This window comes from Pararge aegeria, chromosome 18, assembly GCF_905163445.1.
Source record: "Pararge aegeria chromosome 18, ilParAegt1.1, whole genome shotgun sequence".
In the NCBI taxonomy this organism is placed as follows: Eukaryota; Metazoa; Arthropoda; class Insecta; order Lepidoptera; family Nymphalidae; genus Pararge; species Pararge aegeria.
This window is the reverse complement of record NC_053197.1, coordinates 4,107,570-4,127,696: the sequence shown is the minus strand read 5'-3', so window position 1 is coordinate 4,127,696 and position 20,127 is coordinate 4,107,570. Positions and strand designations below refer to the sequence as shown.

General features: G+C 34.7%; 1 protein-coding gene across 2 annotated transcripts; it reads left to right on the top strand.

The window, feature by feature from the left end:
• The first annotated feature begins 1,889 nt into the window (after window positions 1-1,889).
• Window positions 1,890-18,767, top strand: LOC120631634 (4-coumarate--CoA ligase 3-like). Of its 2 annotated transcripts, none has more exons than XM_039901289.1 (10): window positions 1,890-1,970; window positions 2,162-2,264; window positions 2,996-3,208; window positions 5,423-5,633; window positions 6,052-6,408; window positions 6,911-7,096; window positions 10,080-10,198; window positions 13,618-13,782; window positions 15,632-15,802; window positions 17,390-18,767. In XM_039901289.1, exons 3-10 carry the CDS (start codon window positions 3,014-3,016, stop codon window positions 17,678-17,680), a joined length of 1,695 nt encoding a protein of 564 aa, XP_039757223.1. In that variant the 5' UTR covers window positions 1,890-1,970; window positions 2,162-2,264; window positions 2,996-3,013; the 3' UTR covers window positions 17,681-18,767. The 2 variants fall into 2 exon arrangements, with proteins under 2 accessions (XP_039757223.1, XP_039757224.1); XM_039901290.1 differs by having other exon boundaries at window positions 1,900-1,970; window positions 2,116-2,264.
• The last annotated feature ends 1,360 nt before the right edge of the window (window positions 18,768-20,127 follow it).

Below are 20,127 nucleotides of genomic sequence, written 5' to 3'. Positions count from 1 at the left end.
GACTGCAAAGTTTTTAGTACTTTGTAATTTAGTTCCTTGAACACTTATAACAGGGTCTAGTCCAATAATAAGGCGTTCTAAACAATCACGCCTTTTCCTTGCCCACGTGGCCAAAAAGTAAGTGGATCTTCAGCTCCGCCAGAATAGAAAAGTTTGTGCGATGTGCAGTGCATGGATGGGTCCATGCGTCCGAATGTGGTTCAGTCCATGGACCCAGTTCAAACGCATCAATTCTCGAGAGGATACGAGAATTAAAGTTACAGATCACAGATCACTGATCGCTGATGTTCTCTGCATCAGTATTTTGCTTGGTCTTCAAACGCTGTCTCGTTAATTACTAAGGCCAATAATGTATTTTCCTCCTGTCCTTTATCATCCTTAATCCATTGTAATAAAAAATTAGAAAATACAAATATATTTATCAAAGAAAGCTACAGTATACATAAGGGTATACTTTGAAATGTTTAAACATTATTCTACAGTAGCCAGTAATATTTTCGTATATGTTAGTGTCAAATTATCATAGCGTCTTTTTTTTGTTGATTTATATTTATATTTCAATTCAATTCAATTCTTGTTTATGGCTTTTGTCTGTGCCAACTGGGCACAAGGTACTTCGCCAATGTCTTGTAGATGAAGAAGGCACGAAGGAGATTGATCGGTGAAACTAATGAAAAGTTAATTTTGAATATGTACCAAGAAATAGTTGTGATTAGCTAGTTAGTTCTTTAACCTAAGGCAGCACAGACAACACATGCATATATATCTAACACGGATATTTTTTGTACATTATACTTTAATTTTATTACTTACTATATATTTACATAACAATCTACAATAAGGACTGAAAACAAACATTAAAAAACATTTATCACTCAAAGGACGGGGGACTTTGGAAGGAAGAACGTCATAGAGGGGATAGGTAAGTTTGGGACAGTTAAAAATAATATGAGTTATAGTGCCCTCATCCAAGCCACACTCACAGATGGAGTTGTCCCTTATCCGGAGTTTGGCCAGATGTACAGGTGTGCTAGCATGACCAAGACGCAATCGGGAAATTGTGGATGAAGTCCAGCGATTTGTACTCCAAGAGTGACAAAACCAGGGTTGTCTTGGTATGTTTTGTTGGATGGTAGCGTAAAACTTCCCTTAACCAATTTGGAATCATTCCAAAAATTTTTCCAGGCTGTTTCCATATATGTTTTGGCAAGAGTACATAGGTCCTGCGATGAATTTTTAAAATGATCTAGAGAACCTGACTCAACAGCTGTTTATATTTATATTATACGAGCTGTTACCCGCGACTTCGTCTGCGTCTGATTTTGTTTTTATCGTATTCAGTGTCGCTAAGCCTTAAATGAGTACATGTGACTGTCAATTAATTATAGACAAATAATTTGCAATAAAATAAAATTGCGACTATAATTAAATATCTAAGCTATCCTATCTCTTAAGTTGGACCAGACTGCTCACGGTGTGCCAATTTAATTTAAAATCGGTTAAGTAGTTTAGGAGTCCATCGCGGACAAACATCGTGACAGGAGATTTATATATATTAAGATAATATAAACAAAAAAAAAAAAATTCACTGACTGACATTTTCTGTCAGTTACTAAGTTTTTTTTTTTTTTTTTTTTTTTTTTTTTTCTCTTCTGGCTTTACAGAGATTAGCCAATGTCAGGTGTGTATTAGTAAGCTTGATATAATATGTCCTGGATAGTATAATAAAAAATTAGTAGAAATCGATTAAAATAGTACATAATCGATCTTCGATTTTTCACACCCCATTCACAGACAAAAAATGAAATAAACCACAGACAGACCTTGGGAAAAAGAATAAAGAACAAAAATTGCACAACAAACCTTAAACAAAACTAAACAAAAAGGCTCTGGGTTCAAACTTCAATCATTCAATCATCGGAATGTACAATTCAATGTTTACATTTCAGTTTTTAAATTTTATGTTGTAGGTACGTCTCTGTTTTCCCTATCTTGATAATAATCTTTTAATTATAATAAGAATATTTTACAGATAAACGCGTTTATTTCTTGAACACATAATATTCAAACTGTGTAACGCGAAGCAATAATTAATCCGTGACTAACTTGTTCCAGTTTTAAATTATTCCGGTTTGTTAAGTAATAGTGTTATTGTTTCCAGTCCAAAGCTTTTATTTCTGGCCTGTGGTCCAAAGTCTAATATAGAATACAGTCACAGTGAATGTTGTTAACAAAAATTATAAAAGTTAACTTTTATTACGAAGGTAAGATATTATATCCTAATTAATTATTTTTCTTATCAATTAATTAATGCCCAATAAAGCAACACTTACCATAAATCATAATTTTAAATTTTAATAAGTTTTGTTTTTTGTTTTGTATTAACTACCTAAATCTTTTTTAAGTCATCTACTACTGCTTGCAAGGTTTTGTTAAAACATACCCAGTTTATGTTAGTAAGTAAAACTGCTAGATAGTTTACCAAAAATTTGCTATAAAAAAATTAAACTAATTAACTTAATTAAACTTATTTATAACTTTTTCTTCATTCTTATTTTGTTTTTCCAAAATATTGTGATTTTTTATTAAGTAAAGCCTCTGACCCGATTAGATATTGAGGTGTATAAACTTAAATGCATTAATAAATTCATCATCATCACTCATACACACATAAATAATATTTAACTGCTGGGCACCACAGCTTCCCATAAATGATATAGCTTGAACTACATTGCAATTCTGTGCAGTTGAATAGGTAAGAAACAATATGCTGGTTTACTGATAAATGCAATCGGGTTTCAGCTACACCATCAACATAACAATAATATAATAAATGTGCATTCTATTTTATGAATAATAAACTAAAGTGTAGAAAGTTACTTACACAATTCGGAGTTCTGCAGTCAGTTCAATAACAGCATCAACCTATGATATAATAAAAGTAGGAGGAGTTTAAATACTTAATTGAATTACTAACAATATTCTGTCTTTTCAGCATCACAAAACCTTTACAATGTCAAACGTCTTCCGTCGTACAGTGTATCTAGTCGTAAATAAAACTAAAACATCTTTGCCATTATCTCGTCAAAATAGCACTGAAGCTAACATTTTAAAGTCTGTGTTTAAAGAGGTTGAGGGTCCAAACCATATTACCGTCAATGACTTTGCATGGCAGAACTTGGATAGATGGCCTGATAAAACATTAACTGTGAGTAAACATATTGGGTTATTTTTATTTACTTCTTCCACCAATGTCAAAGTAACTAGGAGTATGGAAAACCCTGCAAGAAACGTATGTCCAGCTGTGGATATTGATGGTTATTACGTCATCAATCATTGAATATGCACTTTGCAGCATAAAAGTTGAAAAAGATCTTGCTAAGTGTGGAAACTGTTTTTATATTCATATAGTGTTTTGCAGCAGAGAGAAGTGAAAGATGTTGAAAGAGGCATACACAAATATGGTTGAAAAAGGCTGAAGCAGGAGAAAAGGAGCCTGTTATTTTTGAGGAGATGTTTATGTATAAGTAAATGTATCTGCTATATTTGTATCCTATATGTATGTATTCTGTACATAACAATGTCATATTAGGTAACTTAGTATTAAATTTGTACAAATATTGTATTTGTGCAAATATAATATGAATATATATGTATTTTCAAAATATTTAGTGAAATTTTAGTAGTTCTTTTTTAGCCACTGCTACAATTTGTTAGTTTTTGTTTGGTGGATACCCTAAATTTTCCTAGAATACAAAGGGTTATAAGTTTGTCTCCATAATACAAGCCATTTCCACTGGTTTAGCTGAGAAGCTATTGACAGTGTTTAAAAAATCAAAACTTTAAAAAATTCCACAGAGTACATTATAGCTTTTCTGGAATATAAAGAGCCCTATTTCTATCTCCAGGAAGCAAGGTACGTATGTATATGCAGAATTTCATCAAGATTCACACTCGTTTTTCTCACAAATCTGAAGGTTGGCTGGTAGAAAATGCTTTAGCATTGATTCCGCCTTTAAACTGTTTTTGGTTGTGCATAAAGAATTCAAACAATAGATTGTTGCAGGTTGAGTTAAACATTTGTTACAAAAATAAATAAATAAATATAAATATACTACGACAATACACCCATCGCCACCTAGCCCCAAAGTAAGCGTAGCTTGTGTTATGGGTACTAAGATGACTGATGAATATCTTTATGAATAATATATTACATAAATAATTAGAATAAACTTATAAACACCCAAACACTGGCAAACATTCATGCTCATCACACAAACATTTTCCAGCTGTGGGAATCGAACCCACGGCCTTCGGCTCAGAAAGCAAGGTCGCTGCAAACTGCGCCAATCGGCCGTCAAAAAGATACTTTTTAGCATATATAATATTAGTATTGAATTTTTATGGTACAATCCAAAAATATTTATGGTTGTATGCTTGTTATATAATTAACTCTAGCCTCAAGGTAAACTGGTTTATTCTTTGAGGATAAACAGCTTTATCTTATGGTTTCAAGCCCCACAATAATGCACTAAACTAATTTATACCAAATATTTCATTATATTTTTACTAACCTTCCTGGCACAGTGGTCTTATAAGTGGGAGGATGTAGGTTCAATTCCTGGTTGCGACAGGTTCGAGAATATATAATTTATGGATTTTCTCTGGTCTGGTATGAGAGGCTTCAACCATGGTTAGTTACCAACTTAACAACATAAAAGTGTCACCAAGTGTTTAAGCATTTCTTTAAAATATAGAAACCGATAAGGGGTGTGCCATTGATATTACTGTTACACAATTATTACACTACTAGCTGTTGCCCGCGACTTCGTCTGCGTTTGATTTTGTTTTTTCATGTGGCATTAAATTTAGTTGCAGTTCTAAAAAAAAAAAAAGTATTCAGTATCGCTAAGCCTTAAATGAGGGGTTTGCTGCTGTCCGCTGAGGAGTTCTGTTCTCTATCTCCAACCACAGTTTGGGCAAAATTAAACACATATTCTCTATAGTACAAAAATAATTTAAATCTGTTATAATTTGTCAGAGTTATGGTGTAAAATATCAACTTTCATCCCCTCTCCCAAAGGAACCGATATCGGGATAAAAAGTATCCTATATTACTTCTAATACTTCCAAAAATATGTGTACAAAGTTTCATGAGGACCGGTTAAGTAGTTTTTGCGTGAAAGCGTAACAAACAAACTTACATTGACATTTATAATATTAGTAAGGATTAGTAGAATTACAACAAAAAGCATTTATGTTTTCATAAATAGCTGTCACATTATGTATAAACTCAAACCATTTTTAATTATGTTGATGTATGTATATAAATGTTCATGATATGTTTATAAATCAATGTGTTGTCTCTCATTTTATCCATGGTTATAATACCAAATACAATAAAAAAATTAACTTTTATCAGGTCTGTGCTGCAACCGGCCATGGCTATACCTATGCCCAAACCCACAGGATGTCCGTGTCTTTCGCGGCATCGCTTCGTTTAAAACTCAAGCTGCGCAATGATGATAAAGTAGCTATTATATTACCGAATGTGCCAGAATATCCTTGTATAGCACTGGGTGTTCTAGAAGCTGGCTGTATTGCTAGCATGATGAATCCCACATATACAGCATGTAAGTATTTATTTACTTAATTTTTGTGACATCCTATAGTAAATCATGAGTATACCTGGCGTGACACCAGGCAAGCGCTAATCTAAATTTGAAGAAAAAAAAAAGATTTGGCAGGGGAATTTAACAAAACTTTCAAGTTGGTAACATTGTTTTTTTTTTAATTTTGTGCTGATATGATTGTTTGAAATATTGTTTGTTTATTATATATTTTTTTTAATTTAATTTTTTCAGAGGATTCGCTTTTTAGTTACACTCTGTAACATTACTTTAAAATTGACGCCTAGTATCTGCTGATACTGATACCGAATGATACCTACTTGATGCGTTGGAAGTCGATACGTTCCATTTAGTTAAAAAATAACTAAAATAGCTTAAAATATAAAAATAACGCCCTTTCCTTATTTATATTCTTTTACAGATGAACTTAAACGTCAGCTAGAACTAATTGAATGTAAAGCAATAGTAGCATCAAAGCTTTCGTATCCAAATATAGTGCAAGCCCTTCAAGAGCTGAAATCGAATATACCAGTAATACTCATCGACAACGACTCTCTACCCGATGGGACAATAAAGTTTGCGGAATTCGCCGAGGATTTGGGCGTAGATATTGATTGCTTGAAGGAAGTGAAGAGAGAGACAAACGATGTAGCGATCTTGCCTTTCTCCAGCGGAACAACTGGTTTTCCTAAAGGCGTGGTTTTGACACATAAAAGCGTCAATGCTATGAACAAAATGATCTTCGATCCAAAAATTTTGGGCGTCGAAGAAGCTTCTGGTTGGTATTACGCAGTTTTTAAAGAAATAAATACACTAAGACAATACACATATCACCGTCTAGCCCCAGTAAAGCGTAGCTTGTGTTATGGGTACTGAGATGACTTATTAATACTTTTATGAATAATGTACATACTTATAAACACACAGACACTGAAAAACATAAAAAGTTCATCCACACCAACATTTTCCAGTTGTGGGAATCGGTATCGGGTTTTTGTATTATTTTTAATACTTCCCTGCCCTTTTTGATCACCACACCAAAGAGTCCCAAAAGAAATGGATTCCCGTTTAATAACTTTCATCATTTTCATCGTACGATTCTTAATGGGAGGATAGACTGTCCAGAGCTTCATAGTAAGTTGTGCCACTTATCTTCTTATCTAAAGCAGGGTTGCTGCAAACTGCACCAATCGGCCGTCGCATATATAACTAGACTATGTATTTAAAATAAGTAATAAACATATGTATATATATTATATAAGCTTTTTTTTTACCCACAGCCACGCACCAGTCAGTGTTGCCAGCAGTTTTGCCGTTCTTTCACATATTCGGTTTCAATTTGCTCATGATCAACCTCATGGGGCGGGGTGCTAAAATGGTAACACTACCTGTTTTCAAGCCGGACTTATTTCTAGAAGCAATAGTGAAATACAGAACCAACCATCTTTACATAGTTCCACCTATGGGTAAGCCGATATTTTGATTTTTTTTTTGTACTTTTACTTGCAGGAAATATCAAATATTAATATGTATAATATACAATGTAATCCTTAGGACGGCTAATTTATTTTAATACTACTATACTTAAACTATCCTGTAGATAAGGCCATTGAAGAATTCTAATCTAGATTAAATTTATTAGCTTCGGGCATAAGACACTGTCTTTGTATCTATTATCACCAACGTGTTAACCAATTGACCTGTACTGCTGGACATAGCTTTTTTGTAGGGAGTTCCAAATACCATGGTCTTTTGTCGCTTGGGTCCAATTTGCTCCCTGTAACTAGCTTGATGTGATCTGTCATCCACCTCGGGGGGTCTCGAGGGCGCCATTCCAGCACCTTGGGACCCCAATGTCCGTCGATTCTCCAAGCAATGTGCCCCGCCTATGCCCGTATATGTAAATTTATTTAATGTATATTGGTATTTTTAATAGCATTTTGGCTTCTCCGTTTTCACGAGAGGCTAGAATGCTATACAAAATGATTTATATAACAATGCAATTAGATACAACAAAGTGTAAACTTATGAGGATGACATGTTCAGTGTTGAACAAACCCTTTAATTAAAGAAAAAAAAAAAAATTTTTGCTGCCCAATTAATGAAGTTGTAAAATCACATAGGTACTCGTATATTGGCTTAATTATCGACCGGAGGTTTCATTGGCATGACCACATTAAACTGGTATCATTATAATAATTAAAAACCGATTAAATTACAAAGTTAAGTTATTGCTTTATGATGCACTTTCTGACTTGATTATAAGCTATGGGATAGTCAGTAAGAATTTAAAAGTAAAAATTACAATGGCTTCATTGTCCCCCTAAATATATGTCGAAATATATGTGGCAAAATCGATAAAAATATGTTTTTTAAACACTGCAATGTAGTTAAAGCATATTTATTATAGGGTTATGTATCAACTTTTAAAAGAACAGTTATTTAATTTGGACATTCAAAAGATGTTGACAAATATCTACACATAGAGCATTATAAAATAAGCTAGTGACAATATCGGCTAAGAATAAATAAAAATATGTATAATCGCGTACATAGTTTAATTTTGATAAAAGGCTTAGACAGGGGATAATTAGTGATAAAATTAAGAGTAAACTTAAATCATATTTCCTTTCTATTTATTAATATGTATAGGCTTGGGCAACCGGTTGAACTTGACTGGTTTTAATGATAATGTATTATTTTACCAAAAATGTAATGTTTTTAATAAATACAAAGTAAAAATAAAAACAGTTATATGATCATCATCGACACCCTATAACAGTCCACTGCTGAACTGAAGGCCTCTCCCACGCATTGCTAATCGCAGTAGATGGTAGTAGTAGCATAGATGACGCTGCTGCCCGTTTTTTATATATATTATATTATATTATGTATATTATATTAGTCATATTCCCTCTGGGGGAGAGGGACAACTCTATTCTGATCTGCCGTCACCACACTGCACATGTAGATAAAATAAATATAAATCATTAATACTTTAATCAGGATATTAGTGTAGATAAAAAATTAAGTACATTAGGTATCTTAATTAAATATCTTGTTGTTAAGTTAACAAGTACGTTTAGATTATCTAATTATAAACATGATAATTTTATTGTAATCATTTATGTCAGGATTGTTTTTTTTTATTGCTCTATACGTACAACATAGCAATTTAATGCATCTCATAAACAGATTATTGTGCAATTTTTTATCTTTGTTTTTTTCATGAACTTTGTATTATATCTACATTGTGTAAATGAAAACCGATAAAATACTTTAGAAGCTTTAGAGGTACAGTAGAAACCGTTTATTATGACTCCGCCTAAATTGACCAACCGGTTATTATGACGTAATTACACTACGAAGGTTTTCATAAAAAAGTCAGAAAAAATGACTTCCCTTACAGTGTCGCTTATTATGACCCATTTTTAATAGATTATGTCCGATTATAACGACCGACATGATTCTTTACACCTCCGGTAATGTTCGTTGATTCCCGACGACTTTCCGTCCCGATCTAGATTTGTTCACAGCAATATTGAAAATGATAATTTGAACATAGCTATGTCTTCTGTACACAATAGTATTAGATTTTTAGAATAAAATGAAAAAACAAAAGCAGACAAAAATAACAGATTACTTACAGTAAAAAATATACTCGTATGTGTGCTGATTACGTGCAATTTTGATTTAATATGTATGTATACATATGTACATAATTACTATGTTTCTGTATAAAAATACTTAAGTATATACATACGTACATCTTTATATATATATTTCTTGTGTGCGTATGTGTGTCACTGAACTCCTAGACGGCTGGACCGATTTGATTGAATTTTTCGGTATGCGTTTGGGTGGTACCCTGGATGGTTTATATTCACAAATCAGCCCGACAGATGGCTCTGGGGTCAGCTAGTATTTACATAAAAAAGGTTTATCATTTCACAAAACGCTTTGTATTACGTCCGCTTATTATGACGCGTTTGTCAATTCGTTTCGATGTCCTTATAAACGGACTCTACTGTACATTATTTACTGTCTCTGAGACTTATGTGTGAAACCGAAATGCTAATTTTTTGATTAAACTACTGCTATAGTTTGTAGTTTGTATAGTTAGTATTGTTATAGCTGCCATGTTTTTGTAATAATAACACATTTTAAAGTTTTAGTCTTTTTCTTATTGAAATGCTTCTTGTTGGACACCGGATGTTCGGCGTAAAGCGTGACCTATCCAGTTCCATTTTATACGCCGTATTTGGTCAAGGATAGGGTTTTCCTCAGCAAGGGCCCAGATAACTTAATTGGGAATTGTGTTAAGCCAAAAGATACCAAAAATTGTGTTAAGCCAAAAGATACCAAAAATGTAACGCAGGCACTTTAATTAGCAGGCAGGTTAATGATTTAAACCTTTACACATGTGTTAAAGATTTCATATTGTTGCAGCGGTATTCTTGGGCAAGCATCCAGCCGTAACACCGCGTCACTTCGAAAGTATCGAAGGCATCGTTTGCGGGGCCGCACCCGTCTCTGAAGCTGACGCTGCCGCCATTCTGGAAAAAAAAGTAAGTGTGTTTCAGCACTGTACGAAATGACGGATAATTTGGCATACCTAGACGTCCTAAAATAAGGATAATAAATAATTCAATAACAAAATTACATTATTAAAATAATACAGCTTTAAGCGATTGCGTAGCCGTGATAGCCGGGTCGGATTTAGATTTCACTTTCAGGGGCCGAGTTCGAATCCCAGAACGCACTTATAACTATTCTAAGTAATGTGAGTTTTATGCAATTAAAATATCACTTGCTTTAACGGTCAAGGAAAACATCCTGAGGAAACCTGCATCCCTTAAAGTTCTCCATAATGTTCTCAAAGGTGTGTGAAGTCTACCAATCCGCAGTGGGCCAACTTGGTGGGCCTTTTTTATCTTCTTAGAACTTAGCCCTTGGCTGCAATCTCACCTGGTGGCATGTGATGATACAGTCTAATATTATAGCGGGCTAACTTGTTAGGGAGTATGGTAGTCATACCCCTTATTGGTTCCTACGCGACATCGCACCGGAACACGCTTAGTGGCACGTGTTTGTCTAACTTGTGTAAATAGCCACGGCCAAAGCCTCCCTCGAGACCAGACCAGAGAAAATTCAGAAATTATTAATTCCCAAATTGTCGGGAATCGAATCCTGTATCTCTTACTTAAATTTATAGCGCTCACCGTTGCGCCAGGGAGGTCGTCAAAAATCGGGCCGTCGAGCCGGTAATGGGTTGATAAGATGAAGCGATTGTAATAAGCCACTAACTCGCCTATGCTTGCTGAGGCAATTAAGGCATTAAGGATTGACGGAATTGCAATCTAATGCACCTGGTAATACGGTGTGATTAAGAATGCATGCAGGACTCAGCAAAAAATTTGTGAGCCATGAAATTTTTCAAGGTCAAAGCATTGCATCCGCTGCATAACGCGCGCCATTTAAGAATAGAACGATAAAGTGCTCCCGATATCGTGCTATCTCTTTAAGATACCGTTACATTATCGTGTATATATGTAATATAACATTGTTTATTGTTCAATAAGACATAGGTACAACTTACATTAATCCTGCACAATAGGTATAACTTATATTATTCTTATAATCTAAATAAACAGAAATCAACTGTCTCTAAGCTAGGAATAAACCTGTGTTTTAGGCGACAAAGCTCTCTTTATAAATATGGCTAGTTTAAACCAAAATAAAGATTTAATTAGCAGGCAAGGCTCGCGGCAGCCAAACTCTGTGACTTGACTCAACAGAGTTTGTGAACCGTGTTATAGTGCTTAAGATGTAATTCATTATTTTTCAGTAGGTTAAATTCTTGATCTATCGAAGTGAAATGTTGAAAAGTAAAGTGCTTTTAGGTTTTATTAGAATTTGGAAATGAATAAAACATGTAGGTTTTATTAGTCTGTGGGGTTCCACCCTTTTTTTACAAACTTTTATTAATACTTTTTGTTACAACCTAACGGTATTTATAAAATTTACGGTGACATAAAAATCCTAGAACATGACTGACTTTTAAAATGGAGCCTCAGAAATGTTGGTAACTCAAATAATATCCGGCTGCTGTTGTCTGAATTTAAAAAGAAAAAAGTATTACCTATGACGAATGTATCAAGTTTGTAAATTATTTTGCATTTATAACAAAGGATTTGATAACGTTTTATCGTATGTGGAGTGAAGTAGCGTTTATAGGTAGGTCTTTAATGTATATGTGGTAATTATCTTTATTGCGGTTAGTGATAATATGGACGAATTTTATGTTTGTTTCGGACGTTTCGTTGTTTCTGATATAATAATAGAATATCTTTAGTTGCAAAATACACTTTATATTTAACGAGGAATCGGGTGCAGTGGTGGGCGCTGTGTTCTTATAAGTGGGTGGTCACAGGTTCGATTCCTGTTGGTAGCAATATCGGAATTCAAAATTTTGAATTTTCTCAGTTTCTTCGGTCTGGTGGGATGCTTAGGCCGTTGCTAGTTACCCCCATACGAACAAAGACGTGCCGCTAAGCGATTTAGTGTTCCGGTGCGATGTCGTGTAGACGATGATTAGGGGATATGACTACCATATTCTCTAACAGGTTAGCCCGCTATCATCTTAGAGTGCATCATTACTTAACATCTGGTGAGATTGCAGTCAAGGGCTTACCTGTAGTGGAATAAAAAAAAAGTATAGTATGGATAAGAGAAAATACTTCTAGCATAGATATCACCACAAAAACCACCCAGGTTTGTTATATATGCTAACAAAGAGTTAAACCTAGGTACGTTACATAGAACATTGTTGGCAGTTTAACATATTATTGTGTAAATATCATAGGATACATAAAAAGTAAGAATTGAGTTTTTTCTTAATCGGGTTAACATAGCCGCGCATCAGTGGGTAATTCATTCAAACGGCCGACCGGGGCAGTGGGCATCTTTCCGAGTCCATGGCCGTGGCTTCGATTCCCACAGCTGGAAAATGGTTGTGTGATGAACATGAAATTCTGTTATCTTTTTGTTAATAACACAAGCTACGATTACTTTGGGGCTAGATGTATATTTATTTATTTACTAGCTGTTTCCCGCGACTTTGTCGGCGTTTGATTTTGTTTTTTTATGTGGCATTAAATTTAGTTGTAAAGTGTTCGGTATTGCTAAGCCTTAAATGAGGGGTTTGCTGTTGTCCGCTGAGGAGTTCTGTCCTATATCTCCAACCACAGTTTGGGCAAAATTAAACACATATTATAACCTCTATAGTACTAAAATAATTATTTAAATCGGTTATAATTTATCGGAGTAATGGTGTAAAATCGTCAAACACTCTACCCCTCTCCCAAAGGAACCGAGCTTAATATCGGGATAAAAAGTATCCTATATTACTTCTAACACTTGTTAGAATGGTTGGTTGTTTTAATTACTTAAAACGCACATAACTTAGAAAAGTTAGAGTTGTGTGCTGGGATTTAACCTCGGCCCCCCGAAAGTGAAGTCGAGCTCATACCCACTGGGCTATCACCGCACCGGCAAGAGTCTTATGAATAAACTATCTGGTGCCCGCGACTTCGTCCGCGTTTGTTTTTGTTTTAAAGCAAAAGTTGTATATTGTTTTTAAATAGAACTTTTCCTTTTAACTTTTGTTTAGGTGTCGTTAATTTTTTTAATGTAACGATGATATAATACAATTCTTCTAAAATAAGTTACTCCTTATTACATCAGCTACCTGCCAATAAGAGTCCCGTCAAAATTGGTCCAGCTATTTCAGAGATTAGCCGGAACAAACAGACAGACAGACAGACAGATAAAAAGTGTAAAAAAAAATATGTTGGTGTATGTACCGTGTAGTAAAAAACGGTTTTTCCAATATAACAAACAGACACTCCTCAACTCATCAAAGTTTTTATATGTAAATATTGATCAATAATCATTTTCTCTTATAGCATGTCTATAATAATTCCAGAAAGAGCTTATCTTCCGTCAAGGATACGGTCTGACGGAGACCAACGGAGGAATATCCGTGGGCCACAACAAAGATACTAACCACGCTGCCGTTGGACATAACTTCTACGGCTCAGAGCTGAAGATTGCTGATTTAAAGACACAAGAAGCACTAGGAGCTGGAAAGGTGAACTAAAAAATCGCTACATTTGAGTTAATATAATATAGCATAGAGGGTATGCACAGGGTATTCAGATGAGATAAAGTGAAGAAAATCTCAAGTACGAGTTATAAAAACTTAAGGCTTTGAATAAATCTTACAATGCCTATCCTTAAGTTTTTTATAACTCGTATTGGAGATTTTATTCATTTTATCTTCCCGCTTAGTGCATACCCTGCCACTGATGATATAGTAACAAATAAACCTATAATTAGGGACTTAAAGTTTATAATTACTTGTGGCAACAATAGGAGGAAGTATTCAACAGATTCTAGAAACAATTAATTCCTCAAATATTCATAAATCTTTATTTTTCTTCCCCTACCAGTTAGCCCTTGACTGCACCTGCAGGGCTAGCACGGGCGGGAGATAAAAATTATATCCCCAGATTCTATCCCCTGACAAGGGATATAATTAACGTTCCCACCTGCTAAATTACTGGAACATGAAATAGGAGAAGTTTACGCCCGTTTATTAATTCACATATATTATTTGGACAGAGACAGTTATCTCCCCGGGGGAAGGATACAAATTGTTTTTCTCCCACAGCTTCTTCAACTCTCAGAGCAATGGCGCACAAGTGGAAATAATATCCAAATAATATATATGTGTAATAATAAACTTGGGTACACTTCTCCTATTCCATATTCCCGTGCTTTAGCAGGTGGACATGTTAATTATATCCCTTGTCAGGGGATCTAATTGGGGGATATAATTTTTGTCTCCTGCCTGTGTTAGCCCTACTGGTAAGTGATGATGCAATCTAAGATGGTAACGGGGAACCTGTTTGGGGTGTAGCAATTACATTAAATCCATACCACTAATTTTCTTCTACGCAAAATTGTACCGAAAGCTAAATCGCTTAGCGGTACGTCTTCGCCGGTAGGGTGGTAACTACCACCAGACAAATCAAAATAATTTCAGTCCTTTCCATTAGAACTTAAAAGCTATTTGTAATAAATGCTCAGTTCTGTTACACGCATATCCTCTCTCGGGCAATCCAACCATCTCTTTTTTAGCTCTTCTTTACCTAGGCTAGCTGATCTAAGGAATATAGTGATTTTATGGTGCCGGGGTTGAAAAAGGGCATTTCTTCAGGCTACGATAACATAAAGATTACATTAGGTATACAACTTTCCGAGGCTAGGCGAATAGTTTAATCCACAATACAATTTGTGTGCAAAAATAAGAAACCACTTCAATTAGGCTAATACATAATAAGACGACTGATACAGTTATTACTTTAAACTAACTTTAAGTAGTATTTTAAACATATATATGTTTAAAAGACTACTTAAAGTTAGTTTAAAGTCTTAATAAGTAGTCTTTTAAACATATATATGTTTAAAAGACGTCAAAAAACAAGAAATCAAAAACATATATATGTTTAGTCTTTTAAACATATATATGTTTAAAAGACTACTTATTAAGGAGATAGATAATTACGTACCCACAAATATATAAGAAAGACGAAAGAGATACGTGAAATAGGTATTCCAATAAAAACCAAAGAATACTCCTTTTTTTAATTTATTGAAATGCGCTTTTATATTTCATGTGCTAGCAAATATGTTTTCGGTGCTTCTTATAGTTCCCCTTTAGAATTCTTGCACTAAGCAATTACTTAATATGCGAATTGATAAGATTGGAACTGATAAGAGTATAAACAGTCTAAAGTCAAATATGACTTTATTCAAATATGCCGTTTGCCTTTTGACGAGTTCGTTACATAAAAAATATCAAACTGAATTTTTAAGAGAAATCTCCAAAATAACCACCGTTAAGTTATTGTGAACTATTGTTAATCTTTTTGCAGGAAGGTGAAATATGGTACAGAGGTCCAAATCTCATGACAGGCTATTATAAGAACGAAGAAGCGACAAAAGAAGTTCTGACAGAAGACGGATGGTACAAGACTGGCGATATCGGCAAATATGACCAAAATGGATATCTCTACGTTACTGATAGGCTGAAAGAGTTGATCAAGGTAATTTTTTTTATTTCCTCCCGGCGGAAATGTTGGCTACAGTCTGTTTTTTCTTTACCATCATCTTTCACTTTCTGCTGTAATTCCCATGGAGATTGAGAGAGCTATTTTGGGAGTATCTCTACGTGATTAAATCAGATATGAGGAGATCCGTAGGAGAACCAGAGTTACAGATGTTTCAGTGAGTCACAAAGCTGAAGTGGAAATAGGAGGGGCACATGGCTCGGAGAACCGATGGACCTTGGGGTCCCAAGGTGCTGGAATAGCGACCCCGCAAAGGTGAACGCAGCGTTGGTCGTCCCCCAACGAGGTAGACAGAACGCTGGGAGCCGCTGGAAAAAATCGGCCCAGGACCATGGATTTTGGAACTCCCTACAAAAGACCTATGTCCAGCAGTGGAGTTCAATCGGTTGAAGTTATGATGCTGATGTAATTCCCAATAAGACTACTGGTCCCGCGCGACGTTGGCCGCGTATCTATCATTATCAACCCATTACCGGCCCACTACAGGGCAAAGGTCTCGTCCCAGAATGAGAAGGGTTTAGGCCTTAGTACAAGCTGGCAAAGTGCGGATTGGTAGACTTCATACGCCCTTTAGAACATTATGGAATACTCTCAGGTAGGGTTTCCAGAACGCCAAACTTTATAGCCGGGCAGCTAAGCCTGTTTGGCCGGACACCCAACATTATTGAGGATTTTGGGTCTCAGTATGAATAGGTACGACAAAAAGATTCTGCGGGAGCAAGCGACCGACAGTCGACTCGTCTGCTCTCGCTCCTTTGCGAAATGTATAAAGCCTAACAAAAGCCTGACAAGCTAGACACCATTTATTTTGGCCGTATAATATGCAATCAGTAACCCTAAGTATGTCCCACTTTATCCTCAACGCTACTCTTAGGCATGCAAGTTTTCGTCACGATTGTAGTAGACAGTTTGTGGAAGAGGAGAGTCAAATTCCAACTGTCAACTGTCAAGTGTCAACTGTCAACTGGGGTCCAAGTTGGGGAACGAATTTTACAAGGATGTTTCCCTTCACCGATAAACCAATTGATATTTAATTGGCTGAAAGATTTGTGCGATTAACGTGAAGGTTTTTCAGTGTCTCTGTGTTTATCTGTATATTATAAGTATTTATGTATGTTATTCATAATTATAATCATCAGTCATCTTAGTACCCATAAAACGCTAAGCATGCACGCTTTCTTTGGGGCTATTTATTTATTTATTTAAAAAATGTACGGTTATAAAATAAGCCCCGTATAAGCCGATGAGTGTGAGCGAAACAAAGCGAGAGAACTTTGTACACGCCACAGAGTCTACCTGCCAGAGTAACGGAGTGCTATACAATACTCTTTGTCCATACATTATTGAGCAAAAGTTTAAACATTGTGTTCCCTTCCTCATTGCTATCAAGTATGATTATTTTTTATGAATTGCATTTCAAAATAAGTAGTCGAGCAGAATTTAAAAGAGATTATTGTAACGCATGCCCGGCTATTCGGCTTCTTTTATAGTACCGTCACTATATCCTTCAATATTATTTCGTAACACGTTGTATACTTAATAAGATATTTTCTCACTTTAAAGGTAAAAGGATTCCAAGTTCCACCGGCAGAACTTGAAATGATTCTCCGAACACATCCAAAAATCCTCGACTGCGCAGTATTGGGAATCCCCGACCCTATAAGCGGGGAAGTCCCTAAAGCTTTCATTGTGACCCAAGCGGGACAGAGTGCTAAAAGTGAGGAAATACTGGAGTACGTTAATAATAAAGTGGTAGCATTTAAGAGGATAAAAGATGTTCAGTTTGTGGATGCCATCCCTAAGAATCCCGCCGGTAAGATATTGAGAAAGGATTTGAAGTCTAAATACTGTTAGCATTAAGGGACAGATGTTTTTTTAATAATTAATAATAAGATCAACATGGACAGACGACATAATAATCGCTTCACATTATTCTAGTCGCTTGATCCAGTAAGTTTATTAAAGCGTTCCCCAAATAGGTCGCGATTGCAGTCAGACTTTACAGTTTAGTCAGACGCGCAAAAGTTTTAGTTTTTTTTTTTACCTGGCCTATAATGTCACATTTAATAACTTTTTACTAAAGTATTTTAAAATATTATGACAACATAAATATATTTAAAAGTACTGAAAATATAAAAACAGGTCTTAACATAGAAGATAGTGTTTCTATACTCTTTGATAGGATACAATATATATCGGTATTTAACTAAACTCTGCTATTGGATAAATGATGCAGACCAACTTTATTGTCTACCTGCTTTGTGATTCACCTCCGATATAATATAGTATTCGAGGAATTCCAACTCACTTGACAGAACAGGGCCTCTTACTTAACTTAGGAGTTTAACTATTGTGTCAAATTATAATGTTTGATTCTTGACATAAAATGGCATATTTAATAAGGATGATACGAAATGTAACTTACACTAAGTAGTCTCCTATGTTTACTCCGGATCATGACAATATATAGTGTAACACTACATAAAACCGCGACCGCTTCTGTTTTGGGTAAGCTTTATGGGCCGAACTGGACGGCAACTTTTTGTGTGACAAAATACAATTAAAACAAAAATGGGCATTACGTTAATCTGACAATTTGTAATAGACGGACGACGCGACGGTAACAGCCCAAGCCTACCCATCGCTTGAAACAGTATTATTTTAAGAATGTTTCCTGTTTAAGAATAATTATAACATCTCCTTTTTTTGGACGTCAAAGTAAAATAAACTGTAATTTTAAAATAATACTATTTTAAGCAGTAACAGCGTGCTCTGTGTGTAGAGCTTTCAAAGATGTCCGATAGGGGCGCTTATAATTTTATTAATATGAAGTGACAGATAATTTGACATATTTTTATCGTGCATTTTGTCAATATATAACGCTCTAAAGCTAAATAAGTTTTGATTTTGACGTAAAAAATATATATCTTTATTTATTAGAAATAACAATGCAATATTTTATATTATATTACAATTATTATTGAAGATTTTTATAATGCATATAGATTTATTGTTTAATGCATTTATTTTTGTTGTTTGTTTATACTTTATGCAATTTCATTTCATCATTGTCACATACGTATTTACAAGGAACAAAAAATATTAAAATGATCATCGATAAAACATGTTATTTGTTAAGTTTCAACATATTTTAATAATAAATAAGTTAAAATAAATACTTTTTACAATGGTTATGACGTAATCTTAATCGAGTACTCCTTTATATATCTTTTGTAATTTATATAAATCTATATTCACTGTAATAAAAATATTTTTTGTAATTTTTATGTGTAATAAGGATGTGTGAAATTGGTTACGCTTGTAATTTTAAAGCTCAGCCCACTACGCTGCTTCAATGTGGTTTAGTGGGATATTCTCTAAGCGACTGTTATTGTACAAATCTTTTAACGAGATTCCAGATATACTGAAAAATCAGTCGGTCTGTTTGTTATTGCTTTTTATGATTGTGATTTTTGAGGAAATTGATTTTTAATTATAATATTTTTCAATACTACAAATGATTGTTGTTAATGCGTATGTCAATTTTATTATTGTCTTTTATGGATAGATTACGAGGTGATAGCTCAAGAATTTTTATTGGGGACCAATTAATAGTTATATTAGTGTTATAACCAGTATTAAGGTGCAATTTAATATTTGAATGGAAGTAAATTAAAAAAAATTATAAGTTGTATGAGTACGAAAATAGGGTCTATACTATCTGTTGCGTTGAATATACAGGGTTACATAAAAAATACTGATTTGACGGCCGAGTGGCGCAGTGGGCAGCGACCCTACTCTCCGAGTCCAAGGCTGTGGGTTAGATTCCCACAAATGGAAAATGTTTGTGTGATAAACATATATCTTTTTAAGTGTCTGGGTGTTTATGTGTATATTATAAGTATTTATGTATATTATTCATAAAAATATTCAACAGTCATCTTAGTACCCATAACACCAGCTACGCTTACTTTGGGACTAGTTGGCGTTGTGTGTATTGTCGTAGTATATTTATTTATTTATGCCGTAGTTCATTGCTGGGTACCACCCACTTAGTACATGTGACGCATCACGACCACACAGCTATCGAAAATCAGTTTTTATAGCACATTTTTAGCGCTGTATAGGTCTAGGGTTCGATTCCCGTTTGGAAATTTATAATTTCTGTATATAATCTGATCTGCTCTGGTCTGGTTGGAGGCTTTGGCCGTGGCAAGCTACCAACCTACTGACCAAGACGTGTCGCCAAGCGTTTCGGAACGTTTTCGCGTAGAAACTAGAAACCAATTAGTGTTCCCCCT

What these genes read in the sequence shown, in the direction of transcription:
- LOC120631634 (XM_039901289.1), top strand. Translation starts at nt 3,014, where the DNA reads ATGTCAAACGTCTTCCGTCGTACAGTGTATCTAGTCGTAAATAAAACT. An exon ending in GGGCGTCGAAGAAGCTTCTG is followed by an intron (nt 6,409 to 6,910) that starts GTTGGTATTACG and finishes TTTTACCCACAG; the next exon opens with CCACGCACCAGTCAGTGTTG. An exon ending in AAGCACTAGGAGCTGGAAAG is followed by an intron (nt 13,783 to 15,631) that starts GTGAACTAAAAA and finishes ATCTTTTTGCAG; the next exon opens with GAAGGTGAAATATGGTACAG.